Consider the following 21,545-nt stretch of genomic DNA (forward strand, 5'->3'; position numbering starts at 1 on the left):
CTTACCAAGACTGTGACGGTGCTGGAGTTGAGGCACAGGAGGAAGAAAATCCGCCTTAGAGGAGTACCGGAACGGATCTCAGGGGATAATCTCCTGCCCTTCCTCCACCACTTGCTGACCCACATGATCCACATGGGAGCCAAACGTGGTGTGGACCCGGAGATGGTGACGTCTGTATTACGGATCCGTAAAGCCGCCTCTGCCCCAGCGGAGGTGCCCAGAGACATTATTGCGGTTACTAAAGACATTGCAGCAAGGTCAGCCATCATGTCTCGCTCAAGAAAGCTTAAAAGTGTGCGCTTCAAGGGCTGCTATTGCTATTTATGGGGACCTCCCGTTCGCTGTGCTAGCGGCAAAACGGACCAGTTGCTGGACGGCTGTGGGGGGCAGAGATCAGGTATAGGTGGGGAGCAGACGGATCATTGGGGGTAAAGAGAGGGGAGAAAATCCTTACCTTGCCTCCAGACGGTGACCAGACGATATTTCCCCAACCCCTAAAGGTGAGGGACACAAACCCAGAGCGGGATTTCGTTAGACCCCTGTAAATAGTTAAACACACCTATTTAGCTTAACAAGACCCTAGCCTGTCTATCAGTGTTACCTGGTAGACGGAGGGATGATACCCCGGAACAGACCACGCTAAGCTATAATGCTACCCAACAGAGGTCCCCGCACCAAAGCATACCCCTAAACTGTACATAAAAGTGGCGTAAAGCATGTTTTTCCAAAAATGTGTCGTTGATGTATCACAGACGTACCAATGTTGGTACCACCCTGTTACTCCTATAATATGATGCAGTTATGTTTATGTATAAGGAAATTAAATAAAATACAAATTAAATAAAAAAAAAAGCATAGAATATCCTAGCTACAGAAGTTGTCTGACCGGGGCTCTGTACTGTTTCTTTTTTTAATGTCTGAATGTTTTCTTGAAATAAATAGAACACTAAAAGATAAATTAGTTAATATCAAGGATGTTGATCCAAGGAGAATTCTGTCTGCCAGTTTGGAGTTAAGAAGGAATTTATTTTCCCATTTTGTGGCAATATTTCTTCAAATTGTGGTTTTCAGCTTCTTTTGGATCAACAGCTGTAATACAGATTTGTGAAGGGCTGAAATTGGTGCACTTAGGTATATTTGTTTCAGCCTGTATCACTATGTAATGTCATATTCAAAGTTTAACAGTCACTCAGACGGCCACTAAAGGTGCTTCCTGGGGCAGTGCTGCACAGTTTGCAGCACTGACATTCAGCATCTCCACGCTCTGCATGGAGACACTGAACGTTCCTCATAGAGATTCATTAATTCAATGCATCTCTACGAAGAGATGATGATTGATACAGCGTAGCGTTTTGGCACACATGCACACAGCCTCCCAAAACTTTCTAATGAGAAAGCATAGGATTGTCTAAAATCGTCAAATTTGATGTTCTCACCCATTTCAATTAACCCTCTGGTTTCCACTGTCGCAAAGTAAAACTTCAACATGCAGAGTTTAGGATAGCAAGGAGCGAAACAAGGAAATAAACGTATTACCGGGCTTTAAAATGGCCGGACTTAACATTAGAGAAAAAAAAGCATAGTCAAAACACAAGCCGGGGTCAGGGTAACGGAGAGACAGCAAACTAATCAGAGTATGTACCCAGTAATTAGTAAACAAGCAAACAACTAGAAATGGTTAAAGATGAATACAGGGTCAGTAACTAAGCCAAGGTCAATACCAGAATATACACAAGAAATCAAGAAACGCACTGAAGGGTACTGGGAACATAAACCAAAATAGGGCCAGGGAAGTTTAAATATCCTTATGTTACCTTTGACTGATCCACGTAATACCTGCAACCCCAAAATGTGTATGAAATGGGGTGCCAGAATGATGGGGACCAATGAGAGCCAGAAGTGACTTGGTGCTCCCACTGCCACTTTAAGAACGTGCTCCTGACATTAGCAGCGTTCTTAGTTATGTAATTCGGGATGAATGACCGTACATTACAATCGGCGCATGAGGCCTGCTCAGGAGCACGTGCAAGGCCCGTTTGGAGGCTGAAATGGCTCAAGCGGAGGATTCCGACCAGCGAGAGGACCAAATAAGTAATGTTACACAATTATATATATATATATATATATATATATATATGTGTGTGTATGTGTGTCAGGCAGTCGCCCAGGTTGCTAAAAAGTAAAAAAAATTAAAATACATATATATATATATATATATATATATATATACACACATACATACACATGTATTACATGTGTGTGTGTGTGTATGTGTGTGTGTATATATATATATATATATATATATATATATAAATATATATAATATAAATAAATAAAAACCATTTATAAAACAATTTTGTTCAGCGTTTCTGACTAAGTGACTACATACCCCATTTTGAATACCCTGGGTTGTCTACATTTGAAAATGGCATGACATGATGGGGTTATTTCACATTCCTGGGCTACCATATGGATATATAATAAGCGTGGCTGCACTTGATATAAAAGAGGTGAATTATGGTTGAACAGACATATAGTCAAATTCCATTACATTTGGCTCAGTCCTTAAGGGGTTAACAAATATATATAGAATGATACTGCGCAACATGTTTTAACAGTGGTATTTCTGCTTAGCTAAAATGAAATCTCATTGTATTTGCTAGAAATTTATGCTGAATACTAATTCCTATTAGAACAGTACTGTACAGAAGAAAAATGTCTAGGCTTTACCTATTTAGTGATCAGTAAATTGCACATGCTTTAATAAAAAATATTATTTAATTTATATCCATAGGAATCAGAGCTAATCTGATGAGAGAACAGTCAGTGCTTTTCTGGGCTGATTTCAATGAATAATGATATGTTTCTTAAATTAACATTGCAATAAAGGCCAAAAATGGTTATGCAATTCAGCTGTGAATTTTCTACAATTTGTGAGGAACCAGCTGTAAATAACGTAAGGTACTGATATCACAGCTGGAGAAAGGTGTACGGTGAATAGTTTCTTAGCAACAGTAAAAGTAAAGAAGTACATTCATGATAAATTATTGGACTGGATAAATGGTTTCTAAAATGTAATTGTGGCTTCTGTAATTTAAAGGAGGAGTTTAGTCCCACACAAAATTAAACATTCAATTGTATATATTGCATTTATTTTGATGAAGGAAAGGATATCAGTATAAGTATTAAAATTTATTCCACATGTCACTTAAATTGGAACATGTACCTCAAAGGAACATTTGTGGATGTTAGGGGCTTGATGTTAAGTGACTTACTTAATTATACATAAACCAACAGATATGCTCACCACAGAATAAAGAACACTCAATACCATGTTGACTGGTATGGTGCTTTCTCGGGAACACAACAACTTTATTTATCACAAACGTTGTGCATTTACAGAGAAAATTATTTTAGGCCCGCATCAGAGTGATTCTATTGTTAAGGATAAGATAGCTCCAAAATAACCAGAAATTTTCTGTGTATAAATAACCCACAACAAGACATATGTTTCAGCCTTTTCAAGATCTTGTGATTGTACAAATTAATTACATCCATCCGCCTGAATGGTACTCTGAGTACAACCGGAAGGTTAATGAAGAAATTGCTATTCTTGCAAATTCAAAGAAAAGAAAACAATTGGAAGTCAGTTAGACTCATAAGTGATATTGCATGAATTTACTGGATTTAACTCCTACTGGTTTGAAAATTAGTATTTTTTTTTTTTTTTTAAGTATTTGATATCGAACATTCAACCCCCCCAAAAAAACTTTAGTGAAGTTGTTAGGAGACAGGAGTGTATGGGCTCTATCTTACCTTCAAGCCTTTTGTCAAGCAAAACTTTCTCACACTATGGCGGGTGAAGAAGAAAGTTAGGAGGCAGAGATGATGGCCACTAGGGGACCAACTTCAGGGTAAAACAGTTGGGAAAAAAAGGTAAGAAACTCCTGACTCTATAACAGCTTCACTGAGCTGGGAAAAATAAATAAGCTTGTGATGTCACATGCATAGACTACATATTAAGTAAAGCTATTAAACTCATGTTTTTATCACCGAAACACAATACGTGAGATTAGTAGTTAAATAGTAGTTAGTTAAACAGGGGTGTTCACAGAAACATATTAAAGGAATATTCCCAGTGCCATAAACACTATAGCCTGCCATATTGGCTATGATGTCAGAAGTGCCCATATGCCCTCCCAGAGAATATAGTCAAATTATCAAAGGACAATACTACAACTTACCTGGGTCCTGTCAGGCACCCATTGCCATAAACTCCACTCATGGCATGAGGCTGAATGCTCTCAGTCAATTTGTTCAGTGCCAGGGATTCTGGCAGCAGGGGGGCAGAAGCTGGTGTCTTGCAGGAGCCAGGTATATTGTCAAACTAAATGGGTCACTTCACAAATTAATTCAAGGAGGAGACTGATCATTTTAAACAATCGCCCTAAATTCTACACATACTCAGCTGCAGTTAACAACATCTTCAGGCAGCCATCATTCATTATCAATGAATCAGTCCATGGAAATTCACAGTTTAGCCCTACCTATAGAGAAACAATGTCAGCAGTTTTACTCATTCAATACTGAAAAAAGGTATTTCATTTTTATTATTTCAACAATTATCTTGCCACTTTGGAAAAGCCACCAAGTAGAGATCCTATCTCCAGGTGTCTGTGCATCTTCCCCTACTTCCTCAATATATACACCATATTGTCTCCCTCCATCTCTGCCCCCAGAGGTCTCTACATCCCCTTAGCACCTTTCTCTGACTTCCATGCACACAAAGTGTCTTTCTCCATTATCCCCAGAGTGTCTCTTTCAATCTACACCCACAACATCTGTCTACATCTTTCCATGTCTTCCATTTGATTATTCCCTCACCATGCCTCTCTCAATTGCCCTAACACTGTCCTACTCCTTTTACATTCTACGATGTGTATCTTCATCTTAGTTTCAATATCTCTCCATTGCATCTAATTGTGCTTCTCTACTCTGCTGTCTTAACATAATCACTTCTTTGATTTCTCCCCATCCCTTCCAAAACGCATGACTAATGCCTCTCTCCAGCTTTCCCCCATAGCGTTTATCCATCCCACCATCTTAACCATATGAGTCAAACACCGTAGGCGCTGTTTCAGTAGAACGTGTGCCCCTTGCTGCCTTCATTGTTGCTGTTCTGCTTTATGTTACTGTGTAGTACTGTGTAATTGAGAGAACAAGTCTCGGCTCAGTGCATGAGGTAGTGCTACAACCAGTGGCATAGGATGTAGGAGATCTATTGAGATTTATATACATAGAAAATCTATTCTGATTCATAAGCTCATTAAATGTCATGTTAATTATAAATGGAAACATTTATCTGCTTTTTGTATTTAACTTATATCCCACCAATAAAAGGCATCTGTGCAAATGTTACAAACCCACACAACGACAAAACTTTACATGAACGCCTACACGGGCATTGCCCTCTCATTAAAATAGAAAATAAATTTAATTCTGAGAAATCACAATACACCTACAGTGCATAATTGGCATTACAAAAGAAAATTACATTTCTATCTATACATTTGCAGATTTTAAAAAAGGGAGAGAGATAAAAAAAAAAAAAATACCTTTTATAATTCCAAAAATTGAAATGTTACCACTAAAACCTTGTCAAAACATTGAGCAAACAGCATAAAGAAAATATGTAAACTTTCATGAGTTTTGTTATGGAACAAAGATATCTTAAAGCCTAACAGAATTATTTCCACCAGGACTATAGTATAAGTAACTAATCTTCTATCTTTGGAGGTTTATTGGCTTCAGGAAACATATAGCCCGGGCTTAACTTATTATTTTATTGCAGTATGTATCAAGATATGCATTAATTTTTTTTTACAATAATAAAAAACAATAACAGATTATACTTACATTTGATGCAAAACGCAATGCTGTACAGTGTTTGCTACCAAACCAATAGTGATGCTTACTAGACTGCCTATAACTTACAGTTCAACGTTTATGCGTTATGGTGTAGAACTACAATTCTGAGAAACCTAACTCGTTGCATCACACAGAAAGGAAAAGAGTGGGCAGAAATGGTGTGCTTACAAAGCAAAAGAAGAAAAAGAAGAAAAAAAAAAAACAGCACAACTAGCTGTAAACGTCTAAACTAAGGAAGTGCCTCTTTAACTACACAGGTCGATAACCCGAAGCCCTCATGCCAATGGGTAAGTATCTATTTCTTCCATGTCCAGCGATCTATAGCTTTAAAAACAAATCAACACGTGAATCTGGTCCTCCAGGTTAGAGAAGTGTGAGACGGAATGTGCATTATTCAACACAGACTGTCTCAAAGTTCACAATAGCTTTTCTATTGCATTATCACTTCATAATGTTTGTAACTAAGAAACCGAACAGTTTTACAGAGTTTTGTTAAGCTTTACTAATGGACCAAAATATAAAAGAGTACTTATTGAGCTCCCACTAGGTTTATAGCATTTTCAGCAATGTGATAATTGAGTTATTATTATTCTACGAGATTATGTCATTGTGATGTTAATATATAGGACCGCAATTGGGGTCATATCCAGAGTGCTCAGCCAAGAGTCATCCTCTCATATCTCGTAATAATTATGAACATCAAGAATGAAAGAGGATCTCTTGATGACAATTAGAATAGTGAATAAGTGAACTTTAATTAAGAGTAGGAAATGTATGGTGGGAAAGCAAAAAGCAAATATGAGGCAGGATTAGCATTAATTGGAGGAGATCTCTAGTAGCCTGAGATGGGGCAGTATTCCAACATATATAAGAGCTACAGGTTGATACCTAAGGCAAAATCACAATTCCAAATGAGTGATTATAAGAATGATCATGGTTATTGTCTACATCTGATAGATAACAAAATAACTAAAGTATACAATGAGAATAACAGGATGTGTAATAACGTGTTTCCATTTGTGTAGGAGATTACACCGTCTTTCAAATAATATGATACGAAGCTACGGTCACTTACCTCTCCAAGGACTTCAATGATTTCTCCCACTTTGAGTTCAAGTTCGTCTTCATTCTGCGGCATATAGCTAAATGCAACCTGGCACCTCCTCCGCCTGGTCCGTTCACCTTAAATGTTAAAGAACCAGACAGGTTAGCTTTTTAGAAGGTATGGCTAATAAATGCTTTCATCTTGTTGCTGTGCTACCCTGAAAAATACATGCAAGTAATCTAATAAGAGAAATTTCTAGTCCGAAATCTATGAGTAAGGAAAGTTCGATTATAAGTCAATAAGAACTGCATTCAATTCACTCGAGCCAAATATGGGTGCAAACATACCATGTGCTACAGTTGGGACATTCCATATAATTTGTTTGCACTTTTGTGAAATATTTTTCACTAAATCATAGCATATTCGTTCGAATTACATAGATGTATTATTTTTAATTATTAATCGTGGACATGGTGATATTTTTACATATATTTTTATTAGGAATTGTATTAATCTTTAATTGTGTATTCTTTGTTGCTTTGATAATAGGTGCATACATTTTGGACAAACCTGATAAGTGTATTGTTTATATAAACCTGATATTCTCTGTCTATTTGATGTTGATATAAACTTTTGTGATCCCTAGCCAATGCTATCATATTGTTTTAACTACCGTCTTTCCCCGACAATAAGACCGGGTCTTATATTTATTTTTGCCACTACGCACTAGGGCTTATTTTCAGGGGATGTCTTATTTCAGTAAAATAAAAACAGTAGCAAGCATGTGCTAGAAAGCAGGTCTACGTTCGGGGAGTTCCCCCGAACATAGATCAGCTTACTCGCGAATAGAATCCTGCAAATCTATGTTCAGAGAAACTTGAACATAGATTAGCGAACTAGCGACTAGGGCTTATATTCTGGGTAGGAGTTATATTATGAGCATCCACTGAAAATAAGCTAGGGCTTATTTTCAGGGATATGTCGTATTTTCGGGGGACACAGTTTATATCTTATATACACTTAGTCTAACATTCTACATACTTTGTGTCATTTTGGGTCTTGTGTGCTTTATCTTTGTTAATTGCTTTGTGCTTTTTTGTTTCTTTTTTTCTTTTGTGACTGGCATTGGTTGGTGGTATATTTTTCTGATATACAGTGAAAGGCTTTGGTTATCAATATGTAATGTTGGGGAATGAGCATACTCTCCCTTTACTCCTCCCCTTGTGGGAGGTTTTTAGGAGTGCTTGGCTGGATGTTGAGGCTTTATAGTCTTGTCACGTTTCTACGCCTCCTCTACTCTTACTTCAGCTTGAAGATGTCACGCGCATTGTACATTTGTGTGATTGCATCATTTATGCAATGACTTCACACTCCAGACGCCCTGTGGATGTGTCCATGACGCCTCCTTTACTTGTGGATAGTATCAGAATGCTAGATATGGGCGTAATTATTTATTATTATTATGATTATTTTTATTATTTAGCCAATGACTAAGCTGCTTCTTTAGTCGAGCACACATGGACCAAATTAACACACAGTACAGTACAGACAGGTTCGGATTAACATAGGGGCTGATAGAGCTGCATTGCCTATTGATTTAACCCCTTAAGGACCAAACTTCTGGAATAAAAGGGAATCATGACATGTCACACATGTCATGTGTCCTTAAGGGGTTAAACATATATATATATATATATATATATATATTTAATATTCTTTTTAAATAACTCTTGCTTAAGTATGTAAACCTAAGAGGGATGTAGGGGAACAAAACTGGTGGGGACTTGCTGACAATTAAATTAGTTAAGGTAAAGCTGACTTTGCGCACTATGCAAATGCTCTTGCTTCTTCAGTCTCTCTAACACTGTGGTATGATCCCTTTCTTCTACACTCACTACATACACTTTTTCTCTGTCCCAGACTATATACCAGGAGCTTCTGCCTGCTAGTAAGAAAGTGAGAGGAGTGGACCAACAAGTGCTAGGGGACAGTCCTTAGAAAGTGTGGAGCGAGCGCATCATTGGACGCATTTATGCCAAACTCAGGGTGCTGTCTGCGTAGTATGCTTTTAGTTGGCCAACCTGCATGATTGGCAGGCAATCTGACGTGCATTCACGCCATGCTGACCATCTAATTCTTTGTGCAAACACCTCCCCCCTTTTTGGCATGTTTGTCCCTTTGAGCGATTCTGGTTACGTGATTCACATCAGTGGCCTACTCTTTTACCCCGCCCACCGAAATCCTGCTTCACCAGACACTGCTGTTAGGGGGTATGGATTTACTTGAAAGATGAAAGCCAGAGATTACCATAGGGATTTTTGATTTTCTAATAGCTATATCCTGTGAGTTTCCCTCCAGCAGATACATGACGCTTGGTAGGTATGACTGTTTTAGTGTTTTCTGTCGATTCTGTAATTAGGCCCATCATAATTGTCAGCACCAGGCCCAATGGACTCAACCTCCACGAACTCATACTATGCCCTATCTATAAGAATGGCCTGGACACTTCACAGTGTCATATCAATAACAACAGAAAGGGTGAAAGCTAGAGACTTTCTCAGTATGTTCCTCAGAAATAGCATGATGTAACCTGGTAATTATATATAATAAATCTAATTCTAAGAAATGCAATAGAAAAACTCATTATCAGTCTTTATATCATGTTAACATTTCAGCCAGACCCTTCAAACTGCAGGTGCCTGTTTGACAATCTGTATTGATTTCCGGTGTAGCCTCTCTGCTGGTGTTTATCTGTTTGACTTATCATGTCTCTGCTGCAAAATAGTGCTTTGTGGTAATTAAATTAAATGCATTTGAAAGAATGACTGTCACTATATTCACTGTCCTTCCCACAGCTTTTATATGGCTTCCCAAAAAATCCCAAATGATAATTGTGTGCCCTTGAACCAGTGCTACTTACCTATATCCATGCTGTGCTGCTGCAGCGGGTCTTCATTACCGGTGCTACCATCTTAGGGTCACCAAGATGGCGTCTACATGAACTCTCCTATTCTACCCTTCCTAGTGTGCCTGTTGAGGACCTCCGATGGGTTACAGCACTGTGTTGACTCTCAGGGTCCTATGAGTGTCAACACAGAGAACTGAGACTCAGAGGGAAATAAATACTAATTAGCCAGCCAATGGCAAAGTTGACAAAGGACAAAGATAACAAACAACAAATGGCAAAGTTTTTAACTTGCAGGTTATACATAAGAAAAAGTAGCACCTACATTTCCTTATGCATAATTTTCTAAGTAATGATCATTTTGAATAAAGGAAAAAAGGCACTGACATCAGGACAGTTTCGAGGTCTGATAATGGCATTTCAGTAGTCTTTAACAGGTCCATAATTATTATAAGAGATTGTTATTTACCCCTTAGTATTTTCTAGATTTAGAAAAAAATATTATTCTGGGTACAGAAATCACACCACTCTCTCTTCCAATACCATACCCCATCAAATGTTCGATTTCCTTAGTTTACTTTAAATCTGCAGTTTCTGCAAGGACCATACATTTGACTTTTTCTTTTAATACTTTATTTTTGGACAGCCAAAAAAACAGTACATAGTTGCAGGAAGACATTCGGAACAGGGTTCATCAGTACACATTGACAGAACGAGGTTAAAAAATAAGGTAGATTATATAAGTTTGCCACTGAGAAGGATGTCTAGAGCATACTATACAATTGTGATATAGTCCCGCTGTGGGTTGGGTAATCACTGACCACCTGTTTTATTTTATACAAAGGAAAATAACTGAGCAAAGCATGTTGATATTGACCATGTAGTTATCCTGGTTACAAAATACTTTGCGGTCAATGTATAGGTCTCTGGACATATGCAGAGTGAAGACAAAATTTGAACAATGAGAGCCATTAGCATACATTTGCCATTTTTAAATGCCTCAAAATTCAGCCAGTACGACCTGTAGGGCAATGTATGATATACTGGTCTGCCATGTATCTATGGCTAACAATATAATACCTGAAGGCTTGAGATTTCTCAGCTGCAAAAAATTGATTTAAGGAAAGAAACCATTTAATGCAAAATACTGTCACATATTTCACTTTAGTGGTTTAGCAAATTAGAAACAAAACGGTTTCTTGCGTAGAGGTGTGAATTGTGGTTACAGCACTAACATTGATTCAGGTTTCGGGTGTCTTTTCTTTGCATATCACATGAAGCTGAGACACTTTTTTTTTCTGCAGTGGATAGTTATGTTTTACCTGTTTTTAATTTGAATGCCTTTATGTAATACTGCCAGAAGGATGGGAGACTTCAGGCATGTAATATACCTGTTTCCTGGTGGTGGGCATTTTGGCACTAACCCAGGTCCTTGGTGACTGACGTTGCATAGCAAAGTGACCAGATGTTCTTGTTTTCAGAGGGCAGTGCAGTGAACATAACTTTTATTGCCTATTACTATTTGTTACCCAGGATTATATGGTCTAGTCAGCTAAAAATAATTGTAATTTCTAATATCCCAATTAACCAATACATCACAAGTGTCAAGTAAAAACTGCCTTAATAAAAAGTTATTATTATTATTTTTATTACTAGCTGTGACCAAAGTATCCAACGATTTAATTGCTGCTAAATCTCGCGGCCATTACTCTATCCTAATTCTCCTTGATCTTTCTGCTGCCTTTGACACTGTTGATCATTAACAGCTTCTTCTCATTCTCCGTAATCTCGGTGTACAGGATACTGCTCTCTCCTGGTGCTTCACCTACCTCTCCCAATGCTTTTTCAGTGTTTCTTTCTCTGGCTCTGGCTCTGCCTCTTCTCCCCAACCCCTCTCTGTTGGCGTTCCCCAAGATTCTGTCCTTGGTCACCTACTGTTCTCTATCTATACTGCCTCCCTTGGTAAACTGATCAGCTCCTTCTGCTTCCATTATCATTTATATGCAGATGACACACAAATCTGCCTGTCCTCTCCTGATCTGTCTCCGCCCATCTTGACTTGTGAATCTGAATGCCTCTCTGCGATTTCAAACTGGATGGCTGCTTACTTCCTTAAACTCAACCTGTCCAAAACAGAACTTCTGGTCTTTCCTCCCTCACGTGTTGCTACTCCCGTGTTTGTCTCCCTTCAAGTCAACGTCATCACCATCACCTCTACCTCGCAGACTCACTGCCTAGGTGTTCTCTTTGACTCCGACCTCTTCTTCACCCCTCATGTCAGTCGATCGCCAAATCCTGCCACTTCCATCTCAAAAACATAGCTTGCATCCGCCCTTATTTACCATTCTATGGTCCATTCTATTGTTCTTTCTTGCCTTGATCACTGCAATCCCCTTCTCAGTGGTCTTATGTGTTCCCAGATTGCACAGCTGCAATCTATAATGAATGTGGCGCCGAGGCTCATTTTCCTGTCCACGCCTCCCCCCTCTGTCAGTCACTACATTGGCTTCTAGTTAGATATAGGGCTCAATTTAAGATTCTGGTGCTTGCTTACAAGTCCCTACATAATGCTGCTCCAACCTACCTATCCTCCCTAATACACAAATATGTCCCGTCGAGGCCCCTGCGCTCTGCCGAAGACCTATGCCTATCCTCTGTCCGTACTCCCACATCTGATGCTCGCCTCCAAGACTTCTCCAGGGCTGCACCTTTTCTGTGGAACTCCCTCCCCTTCTCTGTTAGACTTTCACCCAATCTCCACTCCTTCAAAAAATCTTTGAAAACACACTTCTTCAGGAAAGCATATCATTTAAACTGGTCCGGGTTTTCACCCTCCCCTTCCCCCCAGTGACTCCTCTCCTGCAACTGTTAAAAATAACCTACTAAGTTATCAGTGATTATTTTTCTAGCAACCTATTTCATTACCCCTATTTATACCCATTGTGTCACTGTACCCCACTCCCTCTAGCATGTAAGCTCATTGAGCAGGGCCCTCAACCCCTCTGTTCTTCTGCGTCCATTTCTCTGGTTACAATTACATGACTGTTAGTCCACCCATTGTACAGCGCTACGGAATTTGCTGGCACTATATACATAATAAAGTAATAATAATAATAATAATAATGTGGATAACTTTTGTCATAGAGGCTACACTAGATCACTGTCAAAATCACATGTATATACTTTCTCCCAAAATTAAAGAGTTACTCCAATCCGTGGCTTGAAGTGGTCATGGTGGTATTTAAATTGAGGCTGTTTTGGGCTTATTTCTAAGCACAGGCCTGGAGCTGCCATTGCAATAACCACTATGTTAATCTGGCCTCGGGTATATTCATTTAGACAATGTTTTAGGTACAAATAGATAGCAAATAGATACTGGTTATTCAGAATCCTATAGTGTTGTTTTTTTGTTTTTTTTTAAATCCAATGTTACGAGTAGTGTTGTTTTAAAAACAGCAAACTCACAAACTGGCAGAGGCAGCTTTATATTGAATTAGTGAGAATGAGCAAAATATTTATTCATCACTGAGCCAATTTCCTTGATGGAAATTGCCTGTTTTTAGAGCAGATGTAATTAATAATTACAGTATGTGCTGGCCGCTTGCTGCTTTTTTGAAGGCAAGAAAATAAAATGTAAAAAAAATGCACGCCTTGCTGAGAAAATATGAAATGACTCATGAGTGCCTCTTATGTCTAAACAGAAAGTTTAGAATGAGCTTGTTCTGAAACTCTGCTGAAGGCCACAATATGCTACTCTTAAATAGGAACTATTAGGAAAAATGTATTTTTGTATGTTGTACTATGTTACTGCATTTTGCAATTCCAAGTAGTGATGGAAATTCCTGCCTTAAGGAACACTATGGAGTTAGGAACACAAACCTATCCGGTACCCCTGTCCCTGGTTATATATAGGTCCCTCCGCATGTTTGCAAAAAATTTTATAAAATAAAAGTTGTACTTATGTATCCAATGCTTTCCTACATGCTTCCGTGTCACGTGACCGATTTTTACGTTAATAAAAGTGCAATGTGTTACAGTGCAGGGTTAAAAGGACAGGGACGCTGCACCCAGAACAGAAGTGGTCGGGGAGATTTTAGTGTGCAAGAAATTTAAAAGATATGGGTTTTATTCTCTCCCAGGTTTCTCCTTATGACATCAATGAGAATAAAATCACTAAACAATGGTTGCAGAGTATCCAGTAAAGCAGCACATTACCGGCTGCTACAAGTGCTGCAAACACTCAACAAATGATGCATTATGAAATCCAGTAATTTGCAGACTTGAAGAAGTACCTAAACAATCATCTAAATGGCTTCCAAAGTGCAATACATCAAAGTATGTTAGAAGGTATGGGAAGTTCATTTTTGATAGTTCCAGGTAAAAGTAATACTCTTAGCCCCAAATATGCCCAGATAGAGAACTGGGAGCATTCTGAAACTTTGATGCATCTTCTAGTTTCACTACGTCCAAGAGGAATTGGGGAAAACATAGAAGAAACATCCAGCAGTATTATCCCATAAATCCCTCTGCAGCGTTTTCTCACAGTGTAAAAAATTAAAAGAAATAGATTTACATGTTTAAGAAATAAGGCTTTGTAAGACATCTGTGTAGTTAAATAACCAGTCTTATTATTGCTTGTTTTACGCCACTACTAACTATAAAGTGCTAAGTAATTAAAAGTGCAGTGTTAATTATAAAGAATAACTAACTAATAACTAATTGCAACTGAGTGCTTTCCACTTCTGAAGCACCAAATCAGAAGCTATGTGGAGATTCTTCCAGCAAGCAAAATGGCCCAAATGAAAAAGAAATCCAGTTTAGTAAAATACAATTTATGTAAATAATGTGCCCAATACCGAGGACACCCCTATTATGGATTAACCTAATAAGTAGGGAATTAGTCGGACAGCAATTTGGTTAAGAGTACCTGGTTTACCGGAACGTGGCACCACTTTCAAATATATAAGAGCACTTAATTTGTACAATATGCTATGTAATTGGATTGCGGACGTTAGCGTCCTTGTTCACCTTCATGTTATATGCTTACTTAGCCCTGCTCTGATTGCAAATGTAATCTATGAAAAACTCTTTAACTGTGACTGCTTAAATACCCCGCAATTGTTTCCGTTTCATGCACAGTGACCAATAAAAATCTTATTAAAAAAAAAATGTGCCCAATAACTTTTAGGGAACAGAAAACGAACATTATCAAGAAATATATTTATCGGTGTTGGAGTCAGGGGCGGGCTGGGAAGGGGGGCAGGGTGGCAATTGCCCCCCAGGCGCCCTAAACCCAGGGGCCAGGGCTGCCCACATCCAGAAAAAAAAGGAAAATCTGGCTGAGGACTCAGATTTTTCAAGTTAAATCACTCTTCCTGTAGCCTGCAGTCAGTGGAGTCGGCCGGCCTCTCCTGATGATGTCAGGAGGAGGGGGCGTGACTTTCACTGCTCTTCTCCCAGGACCGCTGGGGAGTCTGGGAGAAGAGCAGAGGAAGCCACGCCCCCTCCTCCTGACATCATCAGGAGAGGCCGGCCGACTCCACTGACTGCAGGCTCCAGACTTCACTGACTGTATGCTTCACTGTATGCTGGCTGCTGCCCACCCCTCCCTGGCCTAAGGTAAGACTCAGGGAGGGGGAAATACACTTTAGTTTTTTTATTCCCCTCCTCAGCCCTGCCCCCCTTCCCCCCTCCTCAACCCCACCTCCCCCCCTCCTTAGCCCTACCCCGCCTCCCCCCTCCTCAGCCCTGCCCCCTCTCTTCCCCCCTCCTCAGCCCTGCCCCCCTTCTCAGCCCCTGCCCCCTCCTCAGCCCTGCCCCCTCCTCAGCCCTGCCCCCTCTCTTCCCCCCTCCTCAGCCCTGCCCCCCCTCCTCAGCCCTGCCCCCCTCCTCAGCCCTGCCCCCCTCCTCAGCCCTGCCCCCTCTCTTCCCCCCTCCTCAGCCCTGCCCCCCTCCTCAGCCCCTGTCCCCTCCTCGCCCCTGTCCCTTCCTCGGCCCTGCCCCCTCCTCAGCCCTGCCCCCCCTCCTCAGCCCCTGTCCCCCTCTTCAGCCCCTGTCCCCCTCCTCAGCCCATGTCCCCCTCCTCAGCCCATGTCCCCCTCCTCAGCCCATGTCCCCCTCCTCAGCCCTGCCCCCCCTCCTCAGCCCCTGTCCCCCTCTTCAGCCCCTGTCCCCCTCCTCAGCCCATGTCCCCCTCCTCAATCCATGTCCCCCTCCTCAGCCATCCCCTGTCCCTTAGTCAGGCTCTGGTCCCTTAGTAAGGCTCTGTCCCACCCTTTCCCTGCTCTTTTCCCCCCCCTCTCAGCTCCTGCCCACTTTCTCAGCCCCATGCCTCCCACTACAGCCCCATAACATCCCCACTACAGCTGCTCTTCCCCCAATTGCAACCCATATCACCCACACCACAACCCCTTTCCCAAATTGTAGCCATCAACCTACTTAAGCCCCTATCCCCCCCTACATTTCCTAAACCCCCAATTACAGTTTATACCCTCCACTACAGCCCCTGCCCCCCCCCCCCCCCCCCCCACTACAGCCCTGTCCCTTTACTCAGCCACTGTCTACTGGTTTTAAAAGTGTAAAGTTTGAGTGTATGTGTGTGTCACTATGTCTGTGTGTGTGTGTGCGCCAGTATGTCTGTGTGTGCGTGCAAGTATGTCTCTGTGTGTGCCAGAATGTGTGTGTATGTCAGCCAGTATGCCTGTGTGTGTGTGTGTCAGTATGTCTGTCTGTCTGAGTCAGTATGCCTGTAACAGTGTGTCTTTCTGTGTGTGTGTGCCTGTCAGTGAGTGTGTGCGTGTGCCTGTCAGTGAGTTTGTGTTTTTTAGTGTGCGCCAAATCAGCAAGTGTGTGTGTGCTTGTCATTGAGTGTCTGTTTAGGTGACTGCTCCCCCCGCCCTCCCTTTCAATCACATGGTAAAGGTGTTTTTACTCTCCTCTTGGTGCAATGGGCCACTTGACTGGATTTGCCCCCCAGGCCAAAGGCTGCCAGCCCTCCCCTGGAACTTGGAGTGTTCCTTTAATGAATTCTCCAATCTCCAAGGTCTATGGTCATTGAGACCATAACTATTGTTTATCCAGGGCTCAAAATCTCCACTCACCACTAGCATTTGACGAAATACAATGTATTCTTGGTAAGTAGAAATATGATGCTATGGTTTGCAGTGGTGCTTATCTGTTAAGGTGTGGCTCATAGCACAGGACTGCACATTTTAAACCATGATTTATCTATTGTTTATCCACATACCTCCCAACATTTCAAATTGACAAAGAGGGTCCCTTTCATTTTAGAGGTGTGAGTGGGGTGTGGTCAGGGGCGTATCTATCCTGAGAAATTTTAGGTGACTTACTAATAACCATTTATGCTCCTAAAAGTCTAATTTAATACAAGAACAATGTATCCTGTTTACACAGACACATTTCTAAACACGCTTACTGCAGTTTAACCCCTTAAGGACCAATCTTCTGGAATAAAAGGGAATCATGACATGTCACACATGTCATGTGTCCTTAAGGGGTTAAAGACACATTACTGTGAGTATTATTGCTGTGGAGCTCTGTTATACATGGAGACACACTAAGAAGATGGAGCTCCTAGAAAATAGGGACTTTCTGGTAAGAAAGAGCCACTAATAGAGACTGGTCCTCCTAAATAGGAGGTAGGCTCTTATTTAAAGCAGCTCTGTCACTACAAGGCCTAAAATCTTTATGAAAAACACACACAAATTAAATACTTTGACAAAATAGGGAAATATTATATTTCCTATGCGTGACAAAAGGCGAAGCTACCTTTAGTCAAGCCCTCAGCCATTACCAGTAATGGCTGAGATGAGAAAGGCTATTTCTATGGAGGATTTTGCAGCCTTGCAGGATGTTCCATAGATCTCAGTGTAGTACTACTGTGCATGCGCAAGAATACAATGCTGACGTTGCTTCCTGGCAGCTGAAGCACAGTCCACATGGCAATTAAATAATATCTATCCTTTTTTAAATCATTTTAATGGCTCATAGGTAGCCTGCACACGCACATTTCACGCCTATAATTCATTGACTGAATGATGAATGTAAAAAAGAACGACACTACTGGCAGAAAATGCTCACATTCTCTAAAATCAAAATTAGAGATTTTTCTTGCTGACAAAACGTTCTATCCTGCAGTCTTCCCAATTTTTCACATTTCTGCTGTGCTTTCAACATTGTAGGAAAACAGATTCGCGAGACGAACCGCGGCTCTGCAGATCAATGGGTTGCAAACTGTTTGGTAGAAAATCTAATACACACTACCACCTAAATAAGAACAGGAGGGAGCGGAGACATTCACTAAACAATGATTTGCAGCAAAGGAGAACATTTTTAAACCAAACTAATTACATTTCCGACTCAACTGAGGTGGAGATTTTTCCAACGTTTGCTAGTTTAACCTACATTAAAAAAAATATTGACTTTCTAATGCCTAAGCTCATTGGCATCATCCATCAATTATGGATGGCTGACATCTTCTCCCAAGATGCAAGAGATTACTCCTTGTGACCCAGCGATGAAGCTGTAGTATGCAACATAGAGGATGAAACATGATTTGGTGGCAGCCTAGTGCAAATTAAACCCCTAAGTCCAGGGAAAATAAAGATTGCAATCTTTTTAGTTTTACTTTGATAGTGATGTACTTAAATGGCATCCTGGACATTAACACTGTTTTTTGGATGTGCCATGATAGTCTCACATAAAATGTAAATAAAAAAATAAAACCACTATAATTTTTCAAAAAACAAAAAAACAAACACACAGGGTTATTTACTAAACACCAGATTTTGTCCGAATCGACAAAATCCTGTGAAAATGACCAAAATCCGACCGCATTAGCAATTCAAAGACATATAAAAGCCAAATGCACTCAGGATTCGGTTGGACTCGGTAACTCATTTGGATGAGTGGGCCATGGGAGGAGACAATAGGTCCAACCGCTTTAGCGTGAATGTCAGGGGAGTGGACAATAGGTTTCCCCCTTAATATGTAAAGTAGCCCCCACACAAAGCAAGGGACTATGTTATTTCATAATGGCTGCCCAGTTGGTTGGTTTTAGTACATATGCCCCCACCTACCGCATGGAACAGGGGAAGCATATGGAGATACAATACCTCAATTATAGTAATATGGAAGTCTTTTTGACCACCATAGGCTATTTTATTTATTATTCATTTCTGTATTTACTTTATTAATGTGGCACTGGCTAGGCGCCACATAATGAACCTGCACGCCACTGAGGGTTTTTAACTATTTGCCCGCTGGGAAAACATATCTATAAAACTCAGTAAAAACAACACCAGTGGTAAAGGTATAAATTACCCAATAATTTGCAGAAATATAAAGAAGATTCCTTGAAGACTTCTCAAATCATAAAATATATCATAAATAATCTGCAATATAAAATACAAAAAACTACAATAGTGTAAGTGAGTGGGAACACCAGGTAAAGTGGAACCATACGTTGCACTCACAAAGGTAGATGATAAATAGGCAAAACATATAGTTTTGGTGGAGCTTTTCTATCTTAAGATAAAAGTCAAAGGTAAGCCCATCAATATCCAACTTGTCCACAGGGATAGCTGCAGATTCTCCCAGAACAGGATCAAATGTAAGGCTAAAAACTGAATATAAAATAATAAAACAAACTGTCACTAGGTCCTTCTTTCGTCCTACGTGTTATTTGGACTTTAGTGAATAAACCGGACAATCTATATTTATGCAGAAATGTGATTTAAGTATAAGTCAACAGAACATGTTTGAAAAGGATCACAGAGACAATGACCTGACCATAAGAAGGCTTAATCTTCACATATATCAATCAGTATAGAGAATAGGCATATCATTTCAGTTAAAAGTCTATGCATCCCCTACACTTCCAGTATATCTAGAGCACAGTAGATAGATTTAGTCTATTAAAATAGAATATAGCTGAAGGGCTTTAATAAACAGACAAGGTACTTCTATCACATGGGAGTGAAAGAACCTATCAAAATTAGCACATGGTCAAGATACCGAAAGGAGCCTTTTTATTCATTTTAAAAAGTCTATGCCAGGATTACAAAATAGAAGGGTAAAGCTGAGGGTACCCATTACCCAAACCCCTTAATCACAAACCAGTTTTGTTGACAAACACAAACAAAATACATTTGGGATGTGGCAAAGCATAATAACTTATGGACAGCCACTTGCGCCTTTTTATAAATCAATGGTATGACCCCACCTGGAATATTCGGTGCCATTTTGGGCACCAGTTTTAAAGAAGAACTAGAAAACAAGAAAAAGTGCAGAGTCGAGCTACATTTTTTTGAAAAAAAATAGTTATAAATAAAGGGTAGAAAAATGTAATTTGTTTTCTTTTGAAAAAAGGTATCTCAAAGTAGGCATGATAGCACTGTACGAATATTTACCGAGTCACTACAAATAGCTATATGTTAACCTGTTCATTAGCAGGAATATACAAGAGACAAGAGGTCACCTACAAGGAATGGAAGAAAGATGTTTTCCCTTACCGCAGAGGAGCGGGCTCTTTACAGTAAGAACAATAAAGATGTGAAAATCTCTACCTAAAGAGCTTGTCTTATTAGATTCTATAGATATCCATTTTTTTTAAAAGGCCTAGATGTTTTTGTGAAAACAGAATATGCATGGATATTCGAATAATCTGGTTGCCATTATTGAGTCAAGAAGGATTTTTCCCTTTTGTGGCATAATTGAAAATCGCTACATTTTGTCTTTTTTTCCCCATCAACTGCATAAAGGAATGAGTTTTAAATGTTGAACTTGATGCTCTCAAGTAATTTTTTCACCAAGAGATTACTATGTAAAACAACTTACCACTACATTGTACTTTAGTGGCTATGGTGCCACCAGACCCTTTGCACCTCCCCTTCTCCGATTGTAAATAGTCAAACCATTTTAGAACTGTTTGACTTCTTGCCTTTGGTCTGCAGGTGCTACTCGTTATACCTGAATGAAAGGTGGAAGTTCTCAGCTCTGAGTTCCGACCGGCAGTGCAGGACTTAGCTCACTGGTTGAGAGCAATCAGCTGACACTCCTATTGGCAATAGCTCAGGAGACCTAACAAACGCTTCTAGTAAGAGGACCAGGGTGAAGGGAGCAGTGCCTGGTGGACCCCAAGTAAAAATTCAAACCGTTAGCAAATGGTAGGACTACTTACATTTGGATGTTCAAGGGCACCCTTGGACCATATCCAGTACAGATCACTGTAGTGGCTATAGTGCTATGAGTCTTCTTTTAATGAAACAGATAGAGTTTTCTTCAAAATAGCTGTTATACTATATAGATGCTATACATTTATAAAGCATATAACATATTTTGCTGAGAAAGTGTTCCTTTTACCAGCTAAATGAGCACTGCTGCTGTTTTTTTTCCTGGAAGCTTGTCTGATCTAATTATTGAATTTACTGGGCATATCTACAAAAAGAAAACAAATCACTCAGGAAATCTGGTCTGTAAAGCGTAATTATCTTAAATCTCTTTTGCAAATGGGATACTGACTGTAGAATTCCATTTTAGGGATTATAACAGGATTGTTCCAGATGTGATTCATAATAGAAGGTAGTTGTTGATAAAACAATACTTACCACAGCCTTTATGAAACTTCTATCTATAGGAGATCAGAAG

The 21,545-nt window shown here is 39.9% G+C and overlaps 1 protein-coding gene across 1 annotated transcript in view; it reads right to left on the minus strand.

Annotated features, from left to right (window-relative positions):
* SH3KBP1 (SH3 domain containing kinase binding protein 1) overlaps positions 1–21,545 on the minus strand; it is a 404,964-nt gene that overhangs the window by 178,103 nt on the left and 205,316 nt on the right. The window contains exon 4 of the mRNA XM_063450212.1: positions 7,004–7,110. Coding sequence (XP_063306282.1) covers positions 7,004–7,110 — 107 coding nt within the window. The remainder of the gene's footprint in view (positions 1–7,003; positions 7,111–21,545) is intronic.

The sequence above is a fragment of the Pelobates fuscus genome, chromosome 1, assembly GCF_036172605.1.
Source record: "Pelobates fuscus isolate aPelFus1 chromosome 1, aPelFus1.pri, whole genome shotgun sequence".
Taxonomy (NCBI): Eukaryota; Metazoa; Chordata; class Amphibia; order Anura; family Pelobatidae; genus Pelobates; species Pelobates fuscus.